The sequence below is a fragment of the Triturus cristatus genome, chromosome 11 (genome assembly GCF_964204655.1).
Source record: "Triturus cristatus chromosome 11, aTriCri1.1, whole genome shotgun sequence".
NCBI classification, from domain to species: domain Eukaryota; kingdom Metazoa; phylum Chordata; class Amphibia; order Caudata; family Salamandridae; genus Triturus; species Triturus cristatus.
Window position 1 is genome coordinate 1,050,613,438 of NC_140594.1, and position 23,398 is coordinate 1,050,636,835.

Sequence of the window (23,398 nt, forward strand, 5' to 3'; positions counted from 1 at the left end):
GGTCTGCTTTACTTAAAATTACACCGTTTATGTTATTATTTCACGTAGTCAGCTGTGTATGCCAGCGGGGGTTGGGCTCAGATGCTGATTCCAACCCCACACATGTGCGCTTGTGGTGGGTTAGGTGCCTGCGGGAGTATTGGGTGCAGGGCCTGGCCGCAGGCCCGGCCCTACACCCAACCCCACGTGGCGCAAGGGCAAATGCCTCGCAGCGGGTGGCTGGGTGCCAGGAGAGGGTTGGGAACAGGCTCTGTGTCAACCCCTTGCCACACACGCTCAGAGGATATGCATGGTGCACTTTGTCTGTGGGCCGCCTGCGGGGGATGGGCATAGGCCCTGGCTAGGGCCCACGTCCAACCCCATACCACACACGGTGATGGACATTTTCCTTTACGTTAAAAAACCTTAGAAATTCACAGAAAAATCAAAGGTTAAAGGGACGCTATAGTTGGGTGAAATTGTCAGTTAAAACATACCATTTTAAATTAACAAAACTACACAAATTCACCAGTTATAGTTACCTCAAGTAATGGTAACGTGTGCTCTTAAGTAACTGTAACTCACGCCATCGCCATGGACTGCTAATTACCTCCCATATTACATCACTCAAAACATGTACTATGACATCCCTGATAGCATCAGTGCAACATCTGAAATTACATCATTGATGACAACACTGTGCATGGTGGGGGCGCTGGTTATAGTTATCTTACGACACAAATTATAGTTACTTGAGATAACTGTACCTAGTGAATTTCAGTGGTTTTGGTACGTTTAATACAGCATGTTTTTACAGATATTTTCACCTAACTTTTGCATCACTTTAACCTTCAGTTTTTTTGGTTACTTTCTAGGTTTTTTAACATAAAGTAATATTTTATTACTGTACGTAAAGCCAACCCTCCTCTGTGCACAGCCTTCAATTGTGTGAGGCAAGGGGTTGGCCTCAGACTCCCCCTGCGTCCATGCCCTGTGTCCAACCCTGCCACCGGAAGCTAAACCCAGACCGCGCACGGCTAAAGGCCAGGCCCTGTATCCAACCACTTGCAAGCAGCCAATCCAATGCCATGCAAGGCCTTCTGGCATGGGCAGCGTGCGGTTGGTCTTGCAGGTCCTGGCTGCACTCAGGCAGACCTACAGACTTTGCAAAAGAGTCACAATACCAAAATATAAAAAGTGACCCTGTTATCTTTCTCTAAAAGTCACCAATATTTTTAATAAAGTGTACTTTTCATTAGTTCACACAAATGCAATTTAAATAGTAGTGACTATTATAAAAATGTTTAATGAACTTGTATTTAAAAATAAACATGTCTGTGAGGTTTTCATTTTTATATTGTTTTTATTATTGCAATTTGTGGCCTGAAAATGCTAAAGGAAACACTCAGACATATTGTTCTTTTTTTTCTTTTAAGAAAAGCAACATCTCTAGCTCTTCCTTTTAACATTTTGTTAGCCCACAAAATGCAATCATTTAAACAACCACAAGAGGCCTTGCACTCCAGTTGATGAGCATAGATGTCCGGCTAGGAAAGGAGTGCTTTAAAAGATGTTGTAAGCTCGGGTGCGTGACTTAGCGGGCCCGGCAGTCAGTTTCAAAATCTGACATCATCCTTCCTTCAACACATTAATTTGGAGTTACCTCCGCATTTAGTGCTGCAGATATTGTTGCAGCCTAATTGGTGCCCAGTTGTGGTGCCCGGAGACTCATCGGAGACGAGGGAGCCTGGCTGCAATAACCAGGGTACAGTGGGCCGCTCAGGCCTCTGGGCCCTGGTGCCACTGTACCTGCAGCACTAATGGAAGCTATGCCCCTGTCCACTGCCTCATCAGTCTCCGCATGCATCTTCGATGGAAGTGAAGAAAATTCTGAGGCAGTCAGAATTGTGTCACCTTCCACTTGCCTCTGCGGACGCAAGGGCAGTGGATGGGTGGCAGGGGCACTCTGCGCCCCCACCATCACTATGAGGTGTCTGTTAAAGCAAGGACAATGAGGGAGATTCAGATCTTGTGGCTTTGCCTCCCATCAACATTTAATTCCATGCCCTGGTTCGGAACCTCTCTGTATCTGCTGCGACCTGGTGTGGTCTTGGGGCCTATCCTCCCTACCTACGCTCTCCTTGGAGGTTGGTGCTTGGTTCTGGGGACTGGCGTGTGGGACTCTGTTAGAGAGGCTCACGTGGCGGTTGGTCTGTGGGTCTTGGAGGCGGCCGTCGGCCGAGCTATGTCTCAGTGCAGCTTGTGGCCCTGGACCAGCCGAATCTGCTGCCAACGCACCCTAGGACTGTGGACTTGACCAATTCTGCTGGGAAGTGGTTGGACAGCAAATGAGTACAGCTATACATCATGGGAAGCCCGTGTCTTTCGTGGAGAACCTAGTGAGTGGGCCTGCAGGACGGAGGCCACCCACAGCACGCTACAATGACAAAGGATAGGCTGTCCACCCCCATGACAAAGCAGAGCACCATGGATCAGTATAACCGTGCAGGGACCGGATCGGTAGATGGGGGGGTTGCTACGGGCTCTGGTCCTGATAATGCCACAATACTAGCCGCCATTACACAATTGCATGATATGCTGGACGCAAAGATTGGTGCGGTGGGGTAAGAGATTACCCTGCTGTGTCAAGTTCTCAGGAAGGCTGTGGATCACATTACCGAGGCTGATACTAGGGTTTCGCCGGTTGAGGATACAGGGAATTCCCTCTGACAGACAGTTAACAAACTAACGGTGGTGAGCAAGGAGCTTGCAGCCCAAGTAGAGTATGTAGAAGGCCAGACCCGCCGTAACAACAGTTCTGCCTGGTAGGATTCCCAGAGGGGTGTGAAGGCTTCTCAATGGAAGAATTTTTGGCTTAATGAATAAGGTCCTCGATGGCCGACAGATCCCTGTCAGCGTGTTTTGTTGTTGAGAGGGCACATAGGGAGCTCATCAGAAAGCCTCCCCCAGGTGCGAGGACGAGGCCTATCATCGCCAAGCTCCTCAAATATTTAGACCGCGACACTATTCTTATGCAAGTCAGAAGTCAAGACAAAATCCTTTATGAATCTAATGTGATCATGATATTCCCGGACCATATTAGGATTGTTCAATAGCAGCACCAGTCCTTTGTCGCAGTGAACCGTAGATTGCGAGAGTTTCAAATACAATACTTGTTGCTTTATTCTGCATCAATGAGGGTGGTGTATAACTCACAGACTTTGTTCTTTGATACTCCAGAGGGGATTTTCACAAGGGCAGATGAAACTGTGTCTCCGAGGCCCCATACATCACCTCGGATGGACTTGGATTCTTTCCAGAGCAATAAAAGGAATAATCCCAAGAATTCAGCTGCGAAATGCCGCAATCGATCTCTCTGGAACTGGTGCAACCAGGGTCAAGATTTTGAACATTAGAGGGTGGCTATGTTTTGTAGCTGTATTAATTGCTGCTCTTTGGCTGGGTTCCTTGGGGGTGTTTTGACCGCGGCACTCGAGCGGTGGACACTGTTGATTGATTATTATGTAGGCCATTCATAATTGACTGCCCCCACAGAAGGTCTTCACCTGGGGGGTTCTGTGGGGGATGCTATTTGGGGCCAAGTATATGGGGATCCATTGGCGAGACCTCCCCCGGGGCCTCTGTTGGGTTTCCGGTGGAGTATCTCCCGCGACAGATACTTCTAGGTTTCTTGAGGTATTGGGGTGGGGAAGGGGGCAGTCCAGGGTTTTGGGAGTTTTTTGTTGTGGGTTCCGAGGGCTCAGATCCTGCATATCTGCCTTTTTCATTGTAGATGGCCAGTGAGGTGTGAGATAGGCATGTGGGTTATATCCGTCTCCTTACCTGGAACATTAGAGAAGTCCTGGATAAGATCAAGCAGGGTGCTGTCGTGCGACAGGCCAAGAGAAAGGAAATAGACATTTTGTTGTTACAGGAGTCTCATTTGCTAGGCACAACCCTGCGGTGCTTGGCACCCTTCGGATATGCTCAGGTGTTCCACTCAGGGTTCGCCAGGGGCACTGGCGTTTTGGTCCACCGACATATTCCCTTTGGGCTCACCAAGGTCTGGACGGATACGGGTGGTCAATACACACTAGTGACAGGAACGCTCCAGGAGGAGATGATTAGCCTGAGCAGTATATATGCCCCCCGATAGGGCAGACTTTTAAAACAGGTTTCTTCACCTCTGTGGCGAGTTCCCCGGGGGACCGTCCATGATGGGCGGGGATTGGACCGATGTGATGACTCCAGAGGTTGTTCGCTGGCATGCCACTGGGGGCTTGGGGGGAACCGGAGAGTCCAAATTGAAAGTACTGACTTTCTCTCTGCCTTGGGCTGATACTTGGGGGAATTTCCACCCTGCAATTGCTGGCTACACCTTTTTTTCAGCAGCGCATGGGTCCTTTTCCAGATTGGATTATTCTCATATTCCCCGGTCATTACCCACACAGAGTATCAGCAGTAGAGATCTTGCCAAGGGGATTGTCAGATCACTCACCTGTGATACAATCGCTACTTATTGGCCCACAGCGATTCCCGTTCCGTTGGAGGATGTTGCCATGGCACCTGCAGAACCCATCGAATAGGTAACTATTATATTGCTCGTTAACTGAATATTAGTCCCTTAATGCGCCCTCGGCGCCACCCTCCCCCAGAACTGTCCTCTGGGAGGCCCTTAAGCCCACCTTACGTGGGGTGAATATTTGTTTTTGTGCAGGCGAGTGTTGTCGCTAAACGCACCAGATAATAGAGCTTGAGTCCCAGATACAGGCATTGCATGAGAGAGCTCATGGCAAGGGTGGGGCAGAGGGGCATCGCCAGCTGCTCCTGCTCCAGCAGCAACTTCAGCAGTTGCTTCTGAATGAGGCGAGACTGATATGGCAGGCGGCACAGAGCCGTATTTATCAGTAGGGGGACAAGTCAAGCAAGATGTTGCATCGGCTGTGTCAGGCAGCTCAGTCAGTTGCACCGTCCCGGTGATTCTGAGGTTTTCACAAATCTTTACTCCGACCTTTATACTTGGAGAGACAGAATCGACCACTATCAAATTGTGAATTTTATTTGCTTTACTTCACCCCGTTCCCTATCAGACGTGGCCTGTAGACAACTGAATGAACCGATTACGGAAGAGGAACTGTCCGGGGCATTGGTGAGACTACGATCTGTGAAGGTCCCGGGACCTAATTGGTTCCCTTGTGAGTTCTTTAAGTCGTAACCCCCAGCTGGGGAAACCATTGCTTGGAGTGATTCAATTGGCATCAGAGGCGGGGATACCTCCACCGGACTGGCGTCACGTGGAGATTGTGGTTTTTCATAAGCCTGGCCGCCAACCAGACGGCCTGTCTTCGCATTGGCCAATCTCACTTCTCAATGAGGAAGTGAAGCTACTCGCCAAGTTCCCGGCTGATAGGTTTCTTAAGTATATCTCGGACCTGGTCCACTCGGACCAGGCTGATTTTATGCCACATAGGGACAAACACCACAATATCAGATCAATTCATAATGCCCTAGCGTGGGCTCATTGCTTGGGTGGACCTGCAGCTATATCACTGGCCGATATTGATAAGGCCTTTGACTCACTTGGCTGGGATTATTTATTCACCCTCCTGCAACATCTAAGTCTGGGTCATCGGATTCTTTCATATACCCGTCTTTTGTACTCTGACCTATCTACTTCAGTTCGGGTGGCAGGGCAGTGTCCGTGCCCTTCCCAATTCATAGGGGTACTAGACTATACTCTGCAAAACTCTTCCAATGCACTCCACACAAGTCCATTCTACTCTATGCCGCTCCACTGTACACCATTCTACATGTCTCCACTCTATGCCACTTACACAGCTTTCTAGGCCACTCCACTCTACGCCACTCTGCGCCACTCTTTGCCATTCCACTCTACGGCACTCCACACCACTCTCCTCTTGGCCACTAGCTTTTAACCATGCTGAACAGCAGCACACTGGTTTACAACACGGCTAAAACCCATTGGCAAGCCAATTGCTCTTGTATAGGTGCGACCTATTGGCTTTGCCCATTCTTGTTTTACTGCAGTCCATCTCCTTCAAATAAAAAAGCTAGAACCCGAACCTATCCCGAAAAATGAAAAACGTGCACCTAATATCAGTTGGACAATCAATAGATAGTTTTTTTATTTCAATGGTTTTAAATGTAAAATAAATGTGCGGATATAGCATAATGAAAAAAGGAAGTCTATGTATATATTCCATTTCTAGAGGCACACTCCATCCCTAGCTGATCTCTCTTGTCCTGCATCAGGTGTGGGAGATTCTGCCCACGGGACTTTTTTGGTTCACATCACTGTGCATTCTGGTAAATGTCGTTTCATGTTTCCTCCTATGAATTAAGGTGCCAGAAGGGACACCCAACCCTGACATGTATTATATTAAATAGCTTCTCTGTTGTACAGATTGCAATGTATTTCAAACTCGCCATTCTATTCTTACATTGGAAGAGGCAAATCAGAAATGTTAAATTCTGTAAAAGGGAAACAGAGAAAATAAAAGAAAAAAAAGGCTTGTGTCAGGAAAGGCCAAGCACCTCCTCGCGAGACCCGCGCCTCGCCTCGAGCCCCCAGGCCCGGAGATGGGTTACACAGCCGCTTCCGATCCCAGGATCCGGCTCTCCTGGCTTTGTTTCCGCCCCTCGCATCAGCAGCATCCCCGGGAGACAGGTGTCTGCGCGTGCGGAGCGCCCTCTCCTCCGCGCGGCAGGTCCTTCCCTTTAGAGAGAGCTGCCTGCCTCCGGACCCTCGAGTTTACAGACAAAAAGCTGCGAAGTGATGCCAGGGCGGGCAGAGCGGTGAGGAGGCTCCGTCCCTGAGTATACACACCCCGGCTCTGCCGCCGCCGCCGCTGCTCCTGGGCTGGGAGTGGCACCTCCGCCGCCGCTGCCTTTGTGTGAGGCGGGGAGGCGGCAGCCGACTCGGCATCCTTCTCCGGGCATCTCTGGGGGGAAATGCTTTTGTGGCTGAAGGAGGAAGAGATGTCGCACCAGGAGCTGAGCCAGCGTCTGGCCACCGTGATCACACATGTCGGTAAGTCCTGCCTGCCCCTCTGGGTGTCATTTCACCACAAGGTGTGTTGCGCTGCGATGTTATTGTTATTCAGTTTTTATTGCAGCGTGGTCATTATCCAGCTGCATTTTAGGTTCTATATGAATTGTAACAATTTCAATTATTCATACAATACAATTAATCTAATCCAAATTGCCTGGATTGCTTTAGGGGCTCTGTGAGGGTGCGTGCAGCCTCGCCCACCCCTTTCTGTGGTCCACGGCCCTACAGAACGTCCCATGAAAAGAATGCAGTGTGTTGTGTATAGTAACACACAACAGCAGGTGACCTGCCAACATGCTAGACGGTACAGCGGCCACACCCAGAGGTAGGGGAAAGTGCAGCCCACTCTCACTTGTGTGAGGTTAGTATATAGAGTCAAGAAAATGTCATAATTGTTTACATCGTCATATAAGATTTTATGTTTATTTCTTCAGGGGGTGTGGTCTGAGCCCTGTCAGCTGCGGACTTCGCATGTCTGGCACAGAAGCTCATGGACGTGGTTCTGCCTCCCAGGGTGGCACGCGGCCACCAGAATGATGTCACACTTAGAGCATCCTGGAAGACGGATGATGTCACCCAGGCAGGCGCGTGGTTAGGAACGTGACTAGTTGTGGTACTTAGGAAAAGCTGAGGGTCTCGGTAGAACCATCTGCTGCATGGTAGTAGGGGGCTGGGGGTGAATGAGTAGGGAGAGGGTGGTTTGGGAAGGGATGGAATGTCTTGGGGTCTGAGGTTGGAATGTGGGGCATGGGAATGTGGGGTATTTATTCGAGATGGGGTTGGGAGAGGATGGGTAGGTTGTGGAATGGCTTGAGTGGCTTGTGGTGTGTTTGTTAAAGTTTGAGAAGTTTGGGGTGTGAGGGGTGTATTTTTGCCAGATCAGGAGACGATTGATTGGGTAGGTTTGCAATGACTTAAGGTGTGGTTAGTCGACTTTGAGATGTTTGGAGGAATGACTGGGGTGTTGTTGCAAGATGAGGAGAGGGTGGATAGATAGTGATTGATTTGGGAAGGATTGTAACAGTTTGAGGTGTGATTAGCAGATCTTGGGGTGTTTACGGGCGTGACAGGTGTAGTGTTGCCAGATGACCAGATGATGGATGGATAGTGGTTTAGTTGGAAAGGATTGTAGTGGCTTGAGGTGTGATTAGCAGATCTTGGGGTGTTTGCGGGTGTGACTGGTGTATTCTGGCTAGATAAGCAGATGATGGATGGATAGTGGTTTAGTTGGAAAGGATTGTAATGGCTTGAGGTGTGATTAGCAGATCTTGGGGTGTTTGCGGGTGTGACTGGTGTATTCTGGCTAGATGAGCAGTTGATGGATGGATAGTGGTTTAGTTGGAAAGGATTGTAGTGGCTTGAGGTGTGATTAGCAGATCTTGGGGTGTTTGCGGGTGTGACTGGTGTATTCTGGCTAGATAAGCAGATGATGGATGGATAGTGGTTTAGTTGGAAAGGATTGTAATGGCTTGAGGTGTGATTAGCAGATCTTGGGGTGTTTGCGGGTGTGACTGGTGTATTCTGGCTAGATGAGCAGTTGATGGATGGATAGTGGTTTAGTTGGAAAGGATTGTAGTGGCTTGAGGTGTGATTAGCAGATCTTGGTGTGTTTGCGGGTGTGACTGGTGTATTCTGGCTAGATGAGCAGATGATGGATGGATAGTGGTTTAGTTGGAAAGGACTGTAATGGCTTGAGGTGTGATTAGCAGATCTTGGGGTGTTTGCGGGTGTGACTGGTGTATTCTTGCTAGATGAGCAGATGATGGATGGATAGTGGTTTAGTTGGAAAGGACTGTAATGGCTTGAGGTGTGATTAGCAGATCTTGGGGTGTTTGCGGGTGTGACTGGTGTATTCTTGCTAGATGAGCAGATGATAGATGGATAGTGGTTTAGTTGGAAAGGACTGTAATGGCTTGAGGTGTGATTAGCAGATCTAGGGATGTTTGCGGGTGTGACTGGTGTATTGTGGCTAGATGAGCAGATGATGGATGGATGGATAGTGGTTTAGTTGGAAAGGAATGTAATGGCTTGAGGTGTGATTAGCAGATCTAGGGATGTTTGCGGGTGTGACTGGTGTATTGTGGCTAGATGATCAGATGATGGCTGGGTAGTGGTTTAGTTGGAAAGGATTGTAATGGTTTGATTAATAGATCTTGGGATCTTTGGGGGCATGACGCATGTGTTGAAAATGGTGAGAAGATACATGGGTAGTGGTTTGGTTGGTAAGGACTGGAAGGGTTTGATATTCAGTCAAAAAATCTTGGGATGTTTGGGGCATGTTTGGTGTATTGTTATGAAAGGATGGATTGATACAGGTTAGGTTGGGAAGGATTGGAATGGTTTGTGGAGTGGTCAGTAGACCTTGCAATGTTTGGGCGGATGAAAAGTGCATTTTTGGCGAGATGAGAAATTGGATTGGATTAGGTAGGGAAGCATTCGAATCCCTGGAGGTGTGGTCTCCAGAGTCGTGGTTGTGGGAGGGTTTACCGGTGCAAGATTTGGAAAGTTAGGAAGGAACAATGTGAATTCAGAAAGGTTGATGTCACCTTGTGTGGAGTTGGTTGTCTGAATTCAGATGAGAGTGTTAGGATTAAAGCGGCGTGATTTGTAGTGGTTAGCTTGGGTTGACAGCAGACGGCACAGGTGGAGAGTGAGATCAAAATTGTTGACGGTAGTATAAATTGGTCTGGATGAGCAAAGATGGTTTGTTCAGAAGTGGTCGTGTTAACAGATGTAGGTCAAGAGAAATTATGAAGATGGGGCGAAGTTTGCAGATGTGGCTTTGGTACTGGACTGAAAAGGTTTTGGACTTCCAGTAGTGGGTTAGGTGGTAGTTAGGATCTGAGGGAGTGGTATGAAAGGGTATGTCATAACTGCAAGTTGCTATGTTATTACATGGCTGTCCTCATTGATCCAGGAGGAGTGGATCCATGACAGATATTTAGAATATCAACTAGCTATATACATGAGTCCCAGTTAGTTTCACTGTAATTCACATTTATTTTCTGTTAATATCCTGTAGTTTGATATGGCTGTAGTCTTCTTCCACCAGTACTTGGAGCCCCTTTTATCGTATGCTATGTTAGATATTTGTAAAGTGCGATGTATAGCATCGCTTATCAAGGCAACTGGGACGCCATCTTGTTTTGAATGGATGGCATGAATTTGCTGGTCGATTGGCCACTAATGGGTTTCAGGAGAGGCCATGCATGTCATGCTTATTGAATTGTGGTCAAATGACCTGCCTCAAAGTTGTTTATAGAAATAGCAATGTTCTCCATGCTTTCTTGAAAGTCAGGTGATTGATTATTTCGCGAATGGTGCTTCGGAGTCCTCTAAGGAGGCTGTCGATGCTGAGAACGAGCATACTTCTGAACACGGCTTCCTTCCTTTGGGAAATAAAAACACTGTTTTGTAATGGGTTTCTCTATTCTGCACATTTACGGGACCATAGGGACTATTGCGTTCAAAATGAGGCCCATTATACCCGTAGTTGTTAGCCATTTGGCTTCTGTGGCTCCCCGTTGAATCGCTACTGAACGTCGGGTACCCCAGCCTAACCAAACTTCTACGTTTTCAACCTCAAAACAATATTCAAAAATAAAGAAACAAAAGTACATCAAACAAATACACAAATGATGAAATATTTTAATTCACAAACAAAAATATATTTAAACAAAATCACATTTTTAATTGGAAGCTAGAGCTTATCAAATTGTAGTTTTATTTCTGAAAGGTAAAGCGATTTACTAGACTCTAGCATGTCACTCTGTTTTTTTGCCCAGAATGCATGCTCTCTTTTTGTCGCGCACATCAGAGGTCACAAAAACATCCAGCGTCCATATTAGATTATGATTGCAGGACATGACAGCTCCCATGAATGAAACTTCATTTTTAGCCTCTAATTTCGAATTCCTACACATTTATAGGGTGGTTTAAAAATGTTATTTTTTCATTTTGCTCATATACTTCATTAATCTGCTACTATTATTTAATTTTCTAAATCGTTGCAGACCCCCCTGAGTAAGTGTCGCAGACCCCCCAGGTATCCGCATGCCGCAGGTTAAGATCGAATGCCATATTCCATGAAACGTAATTTAAGTTCATTCATAAATTCCAAAATGAGAGAATTTTTTGCGAGCAGTCGGATCTGAGTCTCACCATTTCCAGGCTGGGAGTACTTGCAGCGCTACCCAAGGAAGTACAGAAATATATCAACGAAAAATAACAGATGTCAGATCCACACTACAGACGGTGTAATGATTTGTGTAATTAATTATGTGGCTAATGCCATAATATATACATTTCCGAAGTACATAAGACCTGTCTTGGGGGCTAGGGATCTGTGGGGTACTAAGAAGTTTGAATGGTGGAAACTAAAGGGAAACCTATGAAGGGAACCTGTCAAAAGAATGTTACTGTATGAAGGATGAAAAGTTTGAAAACTGTAAATTAAAAAGGGACGCCCTCTACGTAAAAAAACATTTTGAGATCTATATTCAGTGTTTTAATTTACATATACAAAGTGCAAGGTCTAAACTATCTCTGAGGAGCTTGCCACAGAGCTTAGTTTGTGAAAGAATAAGTGCCAGGGCTCTCGTTGGGAGGTCGCTGCAGCTTGCACCACAAATTGCTCCTGCCAGCGCTGCCAATGACAGTACAAACACAGCTACAAACATTACACTCTTACAAGTGTGACACTTCATACTATTCCAGGCCCCGGAAGCTATATGAATGGCTTTGGAGGCAGGTATTAATCATTGTGAATGTAAATTGAACTAATAAACGGCTGTTATTGTGCTCATACCTAAATTAGGTAGACAGCGCCACCATGAGGAAAGCTGTCATAAGTGTCGATGTCAGCAATTAAGTGCCAGTGCCGAGCACTGGAAACCACCGGCTCAAATTAAGCACTGGCTTGCCACTAGCACTGTCAAATGCCAAGTTTTCCAAGTAAATAGGCTGCTTCCTGGTCCTGATTTCTCTTCCTGTCTCTTTATTTCACCACTCTACATCTCCTGTCCCTTTATCTCATATTTGCAGGCTCTTTTTCACTCCTGCTTTTTCTCTTTGTCACTGTTTGTCTGTCTTTCTCTTCCTCTTTGTTTCACCCTTTTTGGCTCTTTTTCTAGCTATAATTAAGTCTGATGATGAAAAAACGTCCTTGTCTCCAAAATACTTGATCTGATGACGGCTCCTAATCTAGCGCCAAGAGACCTTTCGGGGAACGTGCGCTATATAAATGGCCTAACATACCATGACATAACATAACAAAATGAGTGCCTGTGCCCACCCCTGCAATCCCTGGCACAATTTAAGCCACCTATTCGTAATGAGATAGGTGGTATTCATTTAAATAAATAACATGCATTTTGAACTTTTTGCTGTTTTGCATTATTTCATTAAAATATAGCTCTTCTTGAATTTGATGGAAATAAGATGGAATAAGTATTGTGTTTAGAGTTATTTAAACATGTTAAAATCAAAATCCCATTGATTTGGAAGGACCTGTTGATTCATATGGGAAGTTAAGGCGCCCTTCATTGTGCATGCACTGCCTCTCTTGAATATTGTAATGTTGCAAGGTGTGAAATGAGCAGAGAGTGAGGGTGTGTTCTTGGGGGACGAGCACAGAAGATGCTTAAGGCTGAAGTTGAAAAAAAGTTTTTTGCACATTTGATAGTATCATGCTAGAAAAAAGTGAATATGCTGCATGCAAAAATCCGAACCTAAAATACAAAATCTAAATACATTATTTTTGAAGTCTGTCTGTTGACATAATGTTACTAGTTCTTTAAATTTCTCGCACTCACTTCATGCTATTGGCTGTTTAGTGTATCATTCCCCCTTCAGTTGGAGGGCATGAGGAACTATTTTAGACTCACTTCATGCTATTGGCTGTCTAGTGTATGATTCCACCTTCAGTTGGAGGGCATGAGGAACTATTTTACATCTAAAATATATACACAATCATCACAGTTTCTTACATTAAAGTTTTTACCTCCTTTAAGCTTTCTACACAGAAAACATTCATTTCTTACTTCTTTATTTCTATACATTGGCAAAGACAGTGGGGGGAACAGCATTTGGGCATGGAACACATGTAAACATCACTAGTGAATGCTTGTGTTTAATTGCATTGCCCCATTAAGGGCAGACCTATTGACTTTGCCAGTACTTGTTTATAAGCGGTTCATTCCTTATTTTTGCTGTTTCAAAGCACTGTAACTAACACATGCTATAATTATCCAGTTTAAGGAAGGATGGACATCTAAGTTGGCCCTGCTGGGAATTGAAAGTATGACCTGGAGATCGCTGCTGTTTAAGCGGTGATAACTCACTGACCAACCCTGACTGCCTTGTGACTCAGGACTGGATTTTGCAAGCAGAACGTTTCACCTTTTCATGTGTGTCTAATACATAATTGCCATCTAACAGCAGACCTGCCAAGTATCACGCATCAAGAGTTAGACTAAAGCATTTTAATATGGTGGTTCGCATCACTGCATTAAAATGCACTGATCGCGCATTTTTAGCACCTCGATCACCTGCGCGCTGAGAGGGTTAAGCTGCAAGCAGGTAGAGTGACCGCGACCGTCGGAGCAGAGCTGGCTGCATGTATAGCAGCGCCGTGTCCAAGTGCCTCCTGCAGCAGGGCGGTTGTGACAGAAGTATGATTGTGAGCAGTCCTGGAGTCGGCCCCCGGAGCCGCTGCGTGACCGGCCCTCTGTATTAACTCTGCCAGTGCATCTGACGTGCTGAGAGAAGCGGTTGAATTTAAACGCCTGAAGATGCATGATAAGCTGCAATGCTACTTCTTATCTCAGGGTCATTCTCCTAATGCCAATTAAGGAGAAAATGTGACATTTAAAGGCCAATCTGGGATGTCACATGTTGTTGTGTTTTGCGCACTGAATGCTCTCTGCTATCACTGCCTGCAGTTGTTCTTGATGGAGGTTGAGCAGAGCAAACTCTGACGTCGTAGACGTTAATCGGATGCAGTGGCGGCTGGTTTCTACAGAGTGTGGTGAGCACAAAAAAATTCACTTACCTTTGTAGTGCGATGTCCTCCTCCCTCATGTGTCTTCCAGGAAGCTCCTGATGCAGGAAACTGCACTACCCAATCCTGGCTCTGCTCTCACAGCATGAAAGCAGCGCCAGGATTGGATAGAGCAGGCTCTCCCAGTGCTCCTAAGAGCACTGGAGGCCTGCACTTTCTCTAACCCAGCTGTCTAAGATAGCTAGGTTAGAGAATTTTAAAATGCGCATGTCTGGCTGGCCGTCTAAAGAGGCATGTGTCTTTTAAAGGGCACAGCTCCCTGCTGCTGCCACTGGCAGCGCGGGCCCTGCCCCGTCCTGACACTTAGTTTGGGACTGTTTGCTGAATAATAAAATGGTAATAAATAAACTTTATTGCCATTTTATTTTTCAGCTCTGGGGATTGTGGGGCTACGCTCCTCCGCTCAAATGGCGGAGCCTCCCCTGATTGGATGGCATGTGCCCACATGTGCAGCGCATGCTGCCGACTCCACCCCTGGCATCACAGTGTCAAAGTGAAGAGCAGCGCACAGAGCGCATGGGACAATCCCCTTGGCTAAACTCGGAGTAAGCCCCCATGAAAAGGGTAAAGCACACCCAATAATTAAAGACCGGCTAGAACAGAAATGAACTGGTTTTCCATGCTGCTGCTGAGGCCTGTGACCCGCTAAGCAGCCGGTGACCCGAATTTGCATTTCCTATTATTAACTCCTTTCAATATCCAAGATTTGTCCAACCGTTCAAATATTGTCACAACATGAAATATTCACTTTATGATATTACATTTATTTTTTCAATCACACTGATTAGTCTTTGCTCAAGATGACCCGATTGGCTGAGATTTAAATACATATAATTTAGGCATGAACTTCAGTCACAGTTGTGCAAACATAAAGTATCTGAGAAGAATAATGTTAACGTCTGTCCCTCTTCCACCACTAGCAAGTAGGTGTGTCACAGCTGGCTGTGTCATCTAAACTTTCTATCGGTGGGCGCATTAGGCTGTGTATTGTATCTCATTGCTATAAACTGACTTCTGTAATGTGGAAATTGACCCACACTTTAGAACTTATTTTTTATAGAGTGATATGTAGCGCTCACCTTCTGTTTCTAAGCGCTGTAGATTTCTTCTCAAACTGACACCCCACGCCTCAATTATTCCATCATATAGTAAATACTTTCCACTGCTTATGAGGTCAAACAAAAATGTTCATTTTGATAAACACTTCAGGAGTGTTGCAGCTGTTTTAAGACTGCTCATAAATCATAACAGTGCAAACAAAAAGTCATTTGTGAAATTGAACTAGTTACATGGACGTGGCTGCTTTGCTCCACTCATGAAAAAGTGTCACTCACAGTCTTCGGTCAGTGCCATTCCATTTCTGGTGCTTTGCAGCAGTTTTAAGATCTTCTTAGAGTTTCTCGTTACTCTAATAGGTGTAGTTTTTGATATTTATATGTTTCCCTTGTCTTCATTGCTTGATTTTGCTTGTGAGAATGTGTCACTCATAGTCATTGAAATGTCACTCATAATTACACTGAAATTATGAAAATGTCACACATAGCAATCTGAAACCTTGGCAGCTATGTAACAGGTGTACTAAGATAGTAAGGCCCAGCCTCAGAGCTATAACCTGCAACGCCTTACCCACTCTTGCACTTGTAAACATTCACCAACAAATAAAAAGTGACAGCGGTGCGGGAAGTTCGAGATAGAGTGGAACGCCCCTTTCTTTACAGTAGGTGCTGCGGAATGGAAGAGACGCGCGTAAAAATATTTCACAAACTCTCTAACCATACACATCCAGACTTTCTCCTACGCCAATGCTTCCACACATGGGGCTAGGCTAGGGGGAGCCGGATTAAAACAGGAAGGTTGCAAAATGTTTACACTTTCATTGCATACTCATCATGGATTTGAAGTAGTCAGTTATGTATGCAGAAAGTTCCCCATTTGCTTTTGTGATCCGGGCCACAGATGTTAGCAGGTGACACTGTGACTATTTACATTTGATGAGGCATAGTTGAGAAATATTAGGCAAGCACGGACTGAGGGATTAAGAAGATAGATTGGCAGACGATGTGGGTGGAAGAGAACAGTGTTTCTCGATGAGGACGGGAGAGTTTGGGCTCATCGGTTGTCACATGAGTTGGGTTGGCTGCGGGTAGTCGGAAAGGTAAATTGGTAGGGGCCAAGGGCTGGCTCGGGTATTAGGAAAGATTTCATTGGTAACTTCAGTATTGTAATGAATTGAATTTGCATTAGTAAAGATTGAGTTGGGTTGGTTGGCAGTAGTGTGGTTGATCTTAGGTTGTGAGGTTGTGGGCAGTAGGATGTGGGGGGCACTGAAGAGGAAAATTGAAGAGGTTACTCTGCAGCAAGGAAATGTGGAACAGTGTAGTGAGGGGGGACAGGTTGTCTTGACAAACAATCTGTCAGAGGAGTTCTGGAGGTCTTCCGGATCAGAGAGTGAGTTTGGTGATGTTTGGACTTGTGGAAGGTTGTTGGGAAAGAGAATCGATTGGTGGGGCATGCACGGGCGCAGCTTGGTCAGTAAGATTGGTGGTTGGAGTTGTGAGCTTCAGATTTTCCAACAATCATGCTGGCATATAATGTTAAAATACAGTATATGACAAGCAGGGCGCACGAGAGGGGCTAAAGGGGCAGTGGAACGGGAGACCAATGTGGATTGGTAGGGGCATTAAGTGTGAGAAAACACAATATTTTGAAAAATAACCAACATTTTTTAAGTCTTTCTAAACCAAGAGGGAGAGCTTGTGTGTATTTTTGTCCCTGTGTAGGTAAAAATTGCTGGTGAAATCTGACAGACACCTCACCATACCCGACTCAAAGCACCTGTACCCAACTATTAGGCAGAAACAACATTTAATAGGAGGGATTGTAACACCCCAAACACCCCCCCACCCCCATGAAGCTACGTCCCTGGAGGCATGGACTATATGTTTGATTGTTGGAGTTGAAAGTAGGCTAGGTTGGTGAGCTTCACAAGGGTATTCTGGTGTAAAATGGAGTTGTGATTCTTTGAAATGTACAACCCAGAGTGTTGGCCTTGGCCCTTTTTGCAGGGTCATCCTGAATTTTTTGCCTTCCTCCTATATTTTTTCTGACCTGTTGTTGGCTGTTTTATGATTCTGGGCACTTTACCACTGCTGATCAGTGCTAAAGTGCATATGCTCTCCCTATAGTAAATTATTGTACGAATTAGTGATTCCATGATTGGTTGGTTTGGTTTACTGTCAGACCCTAGTACAGTGCACCAGGAGTGCCCAGGGCTTGTAAATCCAAATGCTGCTGGTGAGCTTGCAGCACTGGTTGTGCCACCCCCAGAAGAAGCCTGTAAAAGTGTGTCTAAGGCCTGCCATTGCAGAGCCTGCGTGCAGTCTGGGACTGTCATGCTGACTGGGCAAGTGCACCCACTTGCCAGTCCCTAAACCTTCCCTTTTCTTCATATCAGACACCCCTATGGTAGGCCCAAGGGCAGGGTGCATTGTAAGTATAAGGTAGGACATGCCCTGGTGTGTGTGGCATGTCCTACTAGTGAATTACAGTCATTTTCGTTTTTCACTATTGCAAGGCTACCTGTTCTCCATAGGCCAGAATGGGCAGTTTGATTATTACATCTGATAATCCTAACTGACTCAGGGAACATGGTAGAAATTCAAATTTAGTATGCCTGAACTCAGAATGATAAAATACATATTTTAGTGATGTTGGTTTTAACATTCTGTGTTTGAAAATACCACTTTTAGAAAGTAGGTATTTTCTTGTCTAACCATTCAAACCTGCCTCTGCTAGGTTGTGTATTCCTTGTCTGGAGTTTGAGTGATAGGGGTGGGGGATTCCAGGAGTCAGGGTGAGTCCGCCCAGTGGTGAATAGAGAGATCTGCATCTAGATGGGAGGGAGGAGTTGCACCTGGGACCTGAATAGGACAGTGCCTGCCCCCCACAATGCTGGCTCCACCTACTGTGGGGCGTCTGATGTTTCTGCCCTGCACTGTGAAAGGAAAGAAGGAGTCATGTAAACAGAGTGCTCCAGAACTGGTTTGGACTAGGCAAAGGCCCCTCTTCCAACAGAGAACAAAGGATTTTGGGGTATAAGTAGTGGGACCCCGATCCCAAGAATTTAGATCACTTTTGGAACAAGAAGAAACCTTTACTGAGGAGCGGAACCTGAAGAAACTGAGGAGAGACTATCCCTCAGCTGATGTTCTGCTTGGGGGATTGGCCTGCAGTGGTTTGCCTGACTGCCAAAGGAAGGAGAAGAGACTTTGTGAGTTTATTTCAACTTGTAAGGATCTCCAAGGGCTTGGAACAGAGCTTGCCTCCTACTGAAGTCTCAGGGACAACAGACTTCAACCCCCAGCTCCCCAGAGTTCTTTGAAAGTGCCTGCTGCTGTTTTGGGCCTTCTGAGGGACTGCGTGTCGCAAGGAGCTGGAAGCGTCTCGCAACGAAGAGGAAGTGTGTCGCCATTGCTGCTGCCTGCCGTTGCACTTCTGAACAAGGGTGTCGCCGCTGGAGTTTTCGCACTGCACCGCATCGAGAGAAGAGTCTCGCAACGAGGAAGAAGCGTGTCGACATCACTGTTGCTGCCGTCGCACTTCTGAACAAGGGTGTCGCCGCTGGAACTGTTGCATTGCAATGCATCGGAGAAAGCGCCTTGCATCCCCGAGAAGCGCGCCGCCGTCGGAGCTGCTGCCGTCGCATTTCTGAACAAGGATGTCGCCGCTGTAGTTGTCGCATCGTGCCGAAGCTTCACGCATCGTGGCAGAAGGGTGTCGCAGTTGGAGCTGTTGCCGTCGCACTTCTGAATAAGGGCGTCGCCGCTGCAGTCCATGCATCGAACCGAGAACTTCTCGCATCCCCGGAGAAGCGTGCCACATCTGGAAGATCTTCACGTCTTTATTTCTTTGCACCAGAACTTTGCCCCATTTCCATCGCTGCGACAATGCTTGTCGTGGAAGCGCAACGCATCGTAAGGTAAATTGACGCAAAGTGTTGCATCTTAAGAACTGAACTGAACTAAGCTAAAAACTACCATCTTAAAGAAATAGTATTGTGTATTTTTGTCGTTTGTGGTAAATCTATATAAAGTATACGTATTTTTAATATAAAACCTGGGTGGTGTCCATTTGTAGTGTTGTCACTGGATTACTGTATGTGGTCAAAAATGCTTTACACACTGCCTCTGAGATAAGCCTGTCTGCTCGTGCCAAGCTACCAAGGGGGTGGGCAGGGGTTATTTTAGGAGTGTACCCCCTTACCCTGACTAGAGGCAAGGGTCCCTATTTGTCACAAGTACCTACCTGTGCCAACTAGAGACCCCTAAATCTAACACAGAGATACTAGATCCTCTGATTAATTATTTCTGTCGGTTGTTTACTCAAACATCTGAGTATTGTGCTTGTCGGGTGCTAGTTGTATTTTTGAATTGTATATAGGCGTGCAATCAGTGACATTTCTTCTAAAAAAAGGAAGAGAAATTCGCGTTCACAACTTCTTCAGTGTCTGAAACTGATACATATGTTATCTTTATACTGCAGGAACTTGTATCATGCACGGTTAATAAAAGCATAGGTACGTTTGTAAAAGCAGAGGGAACTTGCAATCCGCCTGGGAGTTCTGAGAACTGAGAAACGGATGTAACTGTCTGCAGATCCCGGACATACAAGTCCGAGGACTTACACAAACGATTACATACAGTTCCTAAGGAGCCAATGCAGTGGTTTCAAACACACACATGCTTTTTCAATCACTGGTACTTCACACAGTCTTTCATTCACAACTGTGGCACTAAAAACTCTTAGGAAACCAGATGTGTGGTTGCTTTTTGCTTCTGTCGAATAAATCATGCTTTTCTTGTGGTCTGCAAACAATACTTTATTTCAATTTTTTCAGGATCTAATTACAATTAAGTTTTTTTCAGTAGAGTATGTACAAAACAGCCAAGAAGCAAACAAAGGGCATTAAAACCAACCTGTATTGTCGAAGGAAGATATCTCACCCAAATTAATTCACTATCAGCAGACGGGCTCTGTGGAGGGCAGTTTTGGCCACTCTAACATCAAGTCTCTCCAAGCTGTAATTGATGTGAACAAGATTTGTGGCACCCTATATAAGGAAAAACGCTTTGTGAATCATCTGAACTAGTTATTTCAAACCAGAACCCTTGAAAGATTTAGCTTCCACACTTTCTACAAAGCGTATTCTTTTTATTTTGTTGCTCCAGCATTACTTTGAGTAAGTGAACTGAGATTAAAATCACATTATCTGGACTTCCAGGCTTTCATTTTCAGTGTTTCCGTCATATGCCATGTACTCTGCTACATTCAGTGTTGGTTGGTGCAGATTGATGGCATGTTGGACTCCTACACTTATTTATTCATTTTACCACCGATAATGGCACAGTGATGCCGCTGTCACCATCTTACGATGCCGGTGCTTACCACGGCTCCAGGCCTCAGTCTTAAACCCCAAGACACTTCCAAATCCAAGTTAGGATGCAGAAGGTGGGACACCAGCTAAAGGCCACCAGTTTATCATGCAAAAAGTCAACAACATGTTCGGCTTCACAAAAGCCTCAGTCAAGTTGCCCCACGTTCTCAAGAAATATACATCCTATTCATAAAAAGAGAAAACATACTATTTGTGAAAACAAGAAAACAGACATAATTTATTGTGATCAAATGAGTCGCATAACATCACATAAAATCAATGCGGTCCTAATGCAAATTCCAAAATTATATTTATAATACATACATTATGTTACTTTAACACATTAAAACAATTAAACATATTCCTCTGTAAACTATCTGGGGAAAGGCATTGTGATTAGGTGAATTCATCCAAAATGAACAAATAACAGTGAGATAGTAGTGAAAATTATATGGGAAAAATTCAATACCCGTTTTGAAGGAGTGTAAGCAGTATTTATAAGTTTATCTATCAATATTCCAATTTCAAAATCTATTCCAAAGAGCAAACACCTCCACCAAAAAGGGGCAAACACTTAAGAACCTCTAAGACAACAGGTTTAGAGGTCACAAAGTCTCCAGCAAGTGCAAAATAAGAACTAAAAAAGATTCCCAAAAACTCGAAGTTCATTTTATTTGCTAAATTCAAGAAAGATCCAAGTGGTAAAGCAACTCGGGAAATACTTTTCCAGATCCCTAACACATTTCTAGAAAAGGACGGACTCCTGGGTCTAGATTTCCAGAGCACTTGGATTTCTTGCAGCATTGGATCTATGGTTCTTGATCTAGGCTATGGAAATGTTCCACTTTTTCTGCTAAATAAACAGGAGCATGTAAGTGCAGTGCCTTATATGTCAGTCACTCAGAGCGACTAGGAAACCTGGAGCAGCCCCGCGAGGTGCTTTAAGTGACCCATTAGGACATCCCTCGCTTTCCATGCGTACTGTGAATATAAGTTGCACAGATGTGCCTGTGTTTATTTACATCATAAGATAGAGGGAGGAATCGCTGCACAGATTAAGTTACATATATTTTTTTGAGGCTTAGGGTGATTAAGTGATTTGCCCAGAATCATAAGATGTTGAGCCAAGACTAGGATTCAACCTGGTTCCCCAGTTCCAAAGTTGGCAGCTCTAGGCTCTTGGCCACATCTCCTTCCTAGATCTAAATCTGGGAAATTGCACACAAAGCCTTTAGAGCAACTGATGGACCTCCCTTTAGCCAGGGAAAGCAGGTGATCAGCCTGTCCCTAGTCAGGTAAAACATTTTATACAATAGTCTGTCCTTCGGGTGCGGCCACCGGAGCGCTCTCAAGAGAGGTGGGATTGATATAAATTAAGAGCCCGAAATATGCTTGGCTAAAATACGCAGCGCCATTCCCAAGGGCAGAAGAAATGATATTTCTTGATAGTTCTACTGCTTTCTGCCTTTTAGGATCTCTGCTTAGTTAATCAATATCTATACGAAAGCAAGCCACAGAATCAATCATTGTTATTGATCAAATCTTTAAAACCAGCAGTATGAAAAGAATATTATGCTTGCCTGTGCTTTGATCGACCTGTATCAAACTGTGTCACCAAGAAACTACTTACTGAACTGATGAAAAGATTTGTCGCTGCTTGAAAATTTCCACCTCATTTACAGTCCGCTACATTTGACAAAGGGATCTGAGGGGTCTCGAAAGCTGCTGTAATATTCCTTCTTGGTTCTTCGTTAATCGGTTACAGCAAGGGTCCCACTACTTGCTGGTTACAGATTACTTCCCTGGACTGACACCTTGATAAACAGCAGCTTTTTCTAAGAAAGAAAGCTTTGTGGTCATTTGTATTACAACAGCTTGTACAGGCCAGACATACCACCTAGGGGTCCTCCAAGATACCCTGCTACCCATACAATAACATGCCGAGGTTTGCCCAGTTACCCAGGTATTATATATTGGCAAAGAGGAGACGGAAGTATGTACGTATGTTATGTTATTTGTATAGTGAAAATCCAGCTGTAGAGCAATGGAACACTTAATAATGGGCTGTGAAACAAGTCACATTCGTTTACGAATAAGTAGAAATTGTTTTAGGGTGGGTTCCTATTTTGTGTGGAGGTGGTGTTCCCTGAAGAGCCGGAGAAGGTGCTTTACAATGTACTGCTCCATGTACTCCAGAGTTAGGCTATATTTCTGTTCAGATAGATCTTTTTGTAAAGCTTATGGCTTCTCCCTCCATATGTGCACATTATTTTTTCTGTAAAATAAATTGTTTGGCCCAGTTATTCACCAACCTCTCTTAAGGGGAGATCCTTCTCTAAGCTTCGGCGAAGAGAGTTGGACTCACTCATGTAGTGTCCACAAATTGGGTCTAGGATTGACAGAATCTTCGGGCTGCTCCGCGTTCTCAGGTCAGCCCTCTTAGTTGCTGTACAACCATTCCTCAAAAGAGTGTGGCATCAGAATATTGAGAATTTAATATTGAGCTACACTTACATCCACTCAGGAATGTGGACTTGTACTAACGTAGATGGATGCGGAGTTAGAGTAGTATTATCGACACTTCCCTTGAATGCCTACCTCCACAATATAGTGGTTGTCAATATTTTGTAGATGATATACATGTATATTTCATTCCTCAATATTTTCACATGCAACCCTCAAAAGGATTTCTTCACAAGACTAGTGAAGGAAAAGACTCCCGAATTCTCTGCGATGTACTTAAGTGTCCTCTCTTTGTTGTTTTCTACTGTCAGGAATATTTTTAAATCCCAGATGATGAACACCATGGCATTTCAGCAAAGACGTTCCTATCACACGTTTTGGAGCTATTAAC

General features: G+C 45.1%; 1 protein-coding gene across 2 annotated transcripts in view; it reads left to right on the forward strand.

The window, feature by feature from the left end:
• Positions 1 to 6,672: 6,672 nt before the first annotated feature.
• MCF2L2 (MCF.2 cell line derived transforming sequence-like 2) overlaps positions 6,673 to 23,398 on the forward strand; it is a 2,345,299-nt gene continuing 2,328,573 nt past the window's right edge. The window contains exon 1 of one of the 2 annotated variants that reach the window (XM_085635348.1): positions 6,673 to 7,030. In XM_085635348.1, coding sequence (XP_085491474.1) covers positions 6,952 to 7,030 — 79 coding nt within the window. In that variant the 5' untranslated portion in view covers positions 6,673 to 6,951. Of the gene's footprint in view, positions 7,031 to 7,224; positions 7,377 to 23,398 lie in introns of those variants that run through there. The other variant, XM_085635350.1, reaches the window with a different exon arrangement.